The sequence below is a fragment of the Pyrus communis genome, chromosome 16 (genome assembly GCF_963583255.1).
Source record: "Pyrus communis chromosome 16, drPyrComm1.1, whole genome shotgun sequence".
In the NCBI taxonomy this organism is placed as follows: Eukaryota; Viridiplantae; Streptophyta; class Magnoliopsida; order Rosales; family Rosaceae; genus Pyrus; species Pyrus communis.
The window spans coordinates 4,090,864-4,093,921 of record NC_084818.1 but is presented as its reverse complement, the minus strand read 5'-3'; the positions used below and the strand labels follow the sequence as shown (position 1 = coordinate 4,093,921).

The 3,058-nt window shown below is 37.4% G+C and overlaps 1 protein-coding gene across 1 annotated transcript; it reads right to left on the bottom strand.

Moving 5' to 3' along the window:
• Nucleotides 1-1,781: 1,781 nt before the first annotated feature.
• On the bottom strand, nt 1,782-2,141 carry LOC137721171 (oleosin 1-like). Its single transcript, XM_068460279.1, has one exon. The coding sequence runs from the start codon at nt 2,139-2,141 to the stop codon at nt 1,782-1,784; it is 360 nt and encodes a 119-aa protein (XP_068316380.1).
• Nucleotides 2,142-3,058: the final 917 nt, after the last annotated feature.

Below are 3,058 nucleotides of genomic sequence, written 5' to 3'. Positions count from 1 at the left end.
AATGCAACGAGTCACCTCTACATTTCAAATTATACTATTTGTAACATACTTGATATCATATATTTAATAGAGATGAGACTTGTTTGTATTGTTGGTAATTTGACATCTGTGATAGAGGTGAGACTCACTTAAGACCGAGATAGAGCCATGATTTTTTATTTTTTTCTCAGTGAACACTGTGGACTAAACGACATAACTTGTTATAAGAGCCTCCTAATATTGTTTCCCACATCCTCAACTAAAATATATATACATATTACAAATATAAAGGCATAAATGAAATCATAATGACAAAATTCGACGGTACGAGTAAACTTAACAAATATACACCTATTTTTGAGAAAAGATCGATAGCTTATTAAGAGTATCAAAAGAGTTGCAAAAATCCATTACAATACTGCTTCTTCAAATAATAAATCAGAGCCACATGAAGGCTAAGATAGGGGTGACAAAAGGGTTACAAAATGGTATCAAAAGGATTACAGAATCCATTACAACCTGCTTCTTCAAATCTTTTTGGCTGATTCCAAAAGGGATGACAATACCATTATTGACGCTCTTGACCAAAAAGTAAAGGAGGAGATGAATATTCCTATCTGAAGGGTTACAAAATCCGCTACAATACTGCTTCAATAACTCAAGTCGTTCTAGAGGAGGTCTCGATCGAGCAATGAGAATTAGGCAAACAAAATTTTGAATCCAGTTATGGTGAAAAACATGTTTTTCGATAAGTCAAATTTTGTTTCAAAAGAGGATCGATTATTATCGTTGGTTTATCCGTTTTCAACATGAATATTTTGAAACAAGTAATCTTATATAATACAAATTCTTTTACCATTTGCAAACCTACACAGAAAGTTGTCGCTTAACCTTTTTTAACCCTTCATCTTTTGTATGGCTTCTGCAAGGAAATTGTTATTAGCACTCCAAAAGTTTCATTTTACACTCCTTACAAGTGTATTTTACTTTCTAATTATAGAAAGTTTAGAGTACTAAGTGAGATTTTTGAACAATTTCATTTCTGTAATACCTTTAATTGGAGATATAAAATACTTTAAAATGTATATTTTATTTTCACGAATAGCTCTTCCGTTGAGGAAATGCAAAATACCATATTAATCAGAAAATGTAGACAAAAATGTAAATTTACATGTTCATCCACTCATCCACATCTTTAAGATGCACATATCACTTTTACCAATACACATCTTCACCGTATTAATTTGATAATAAAATTTACACATCTCCATGATTTTTTGCAGACTAACAAAAAAGTTCAAAGGATCAATCTCAAAAACCCCAACAAAACTTTAGGGAGGGGCATCTATTTCATTACGATCGCTTAGACGATGCCATCATGGCGACACGTACTCCACAGTGCCACATAGCATATCATCGTCATCACTTAGTCGAATCAAACCAAATATGATCAAGAATCCAGCAAAAGTCAAAAGAAAAATATAATTAAAAACACAAACCTTTTTTTTTTTTCTTGCAGGAAGTTAAAAATCACAAATTAAACAAGTTCTCAGTCCCCAAATATTCAGCTCATTACCAGAGAAAGAGAGACATACATTTAATTAATAAAATAAACAGAGACACACTAACTCGTACAACAAAATACACTTGAAATTACAGAGACAGAGGACAATCAATGCACTGCCCTATTTATGTTAAAGTCTAATTTTTATTATTATTGTAGCCGTACGATATCTACCTTAAAACTCCTCACCACGGGATCAAACTGCATGGACACATATATATGGTGGTATGTACACAGATTAGGGAGTCTGATGTTGACCAGAGGTATGCTGGTGACCATGCTCGGCCCTGTCCTTCATCTCCCTCGCCTTCCCAGCCAGTTTGTGACGAGCCGAGTCCAGCTGGTCCGCGCCAGGTAGCTGCTTCCCGGTCACGTATCTGTAGATCCATGTCAACACCGTCACCGAAGCCACACCAAACCCACCGGATGTCAAGAACCCCATTATTATGAGGGAAAGGGTGATCACGGCCGGGACAAGAACCGGGCTGAATATGACCATCAGGGGGGTGGCTATGGCCAAAGCTATGACCGTGCCAGCAAGGACCAACCCAGAGAGCACGAAAAGGGAACCACCGACGGCCACAGCGGTGGTCGTCATGGCGACTTGGTAGGACTTCTGGTGCTGATGCTGCATGCCTTGTTAACCGCCCTGGAAATGATGGGATTGCTGGTAGCCGTGTGTATCAGCCATTTTTTTTTCCCGAGGTGGGTGGATCGAGGAAATGTTTGAGTGTGAATACGAGGATCTGTATGGGGAGAGTGATGGGTTGAAGAATAATTTAAATGGTATGAAGAAATGTGGTGGGAAGAGGGGGTGCCTATGTGAGGGTGGGTTTTTTTTTTTGGTGGGGGGGGGGGGGGGGGTGGGGGGTGGGTGGGATTTTAGGAATCAGCAATCATCATCGATGTTTTATTTCAAGTTGGGCTACCTCAAATTTGTTTTCAGTTTAATTAGTCTCAGCCCAAGTCAAAGCCAAATGTCTTATTGGGCTGAACTGATGATTACCCATTATTTAGTTTCAGCGGAAGGCCAACCCAACTATTGGACTGAACTGATCAGTACCCTATAAACAGTTTCAGCCCAATTAGATGATGATGGTCATGAGTCCATTAATCACCAAGCCTAATAGTAGGTTTAGTGAGTTTAGTTAAAACTATCAATGACATTTAGTACTACAGTCTAGTGGCATTCTTCTTCACTTGTAAATAAGATATCTTAGATTCAGTTCTCGCCAAAAGTGAATTTGAACCACATTATTGTTAGTCTATTATGAGGTTTTACCCACTCCTTCACCCTCTAATATTGTTTGTTAAACTAAAAAACTAGAATATACCCATTTGCTAGTATCTTGTAGGGAAACTAAAGGACCTCTTTGTCCATATAAGAAACAAACAAAAGGGAAAGAAATATACACCAACACTAAGTTTTGAAACCAACACCTATCAATTCACAAACAACCTGACCACCACATTTAAATTTCAATTTCTATCATTTGTTTGCATTGTATAACATTT

Coding starts and splice junctions, on each gene's coding strand:
- LOC137721171 (XM_068460279.1), bottom strand. CDS start 2,141: ATGACGACCACCGCTGTGGCCGTCGGTGGTTCCCTTTTCGTGCTCTCT.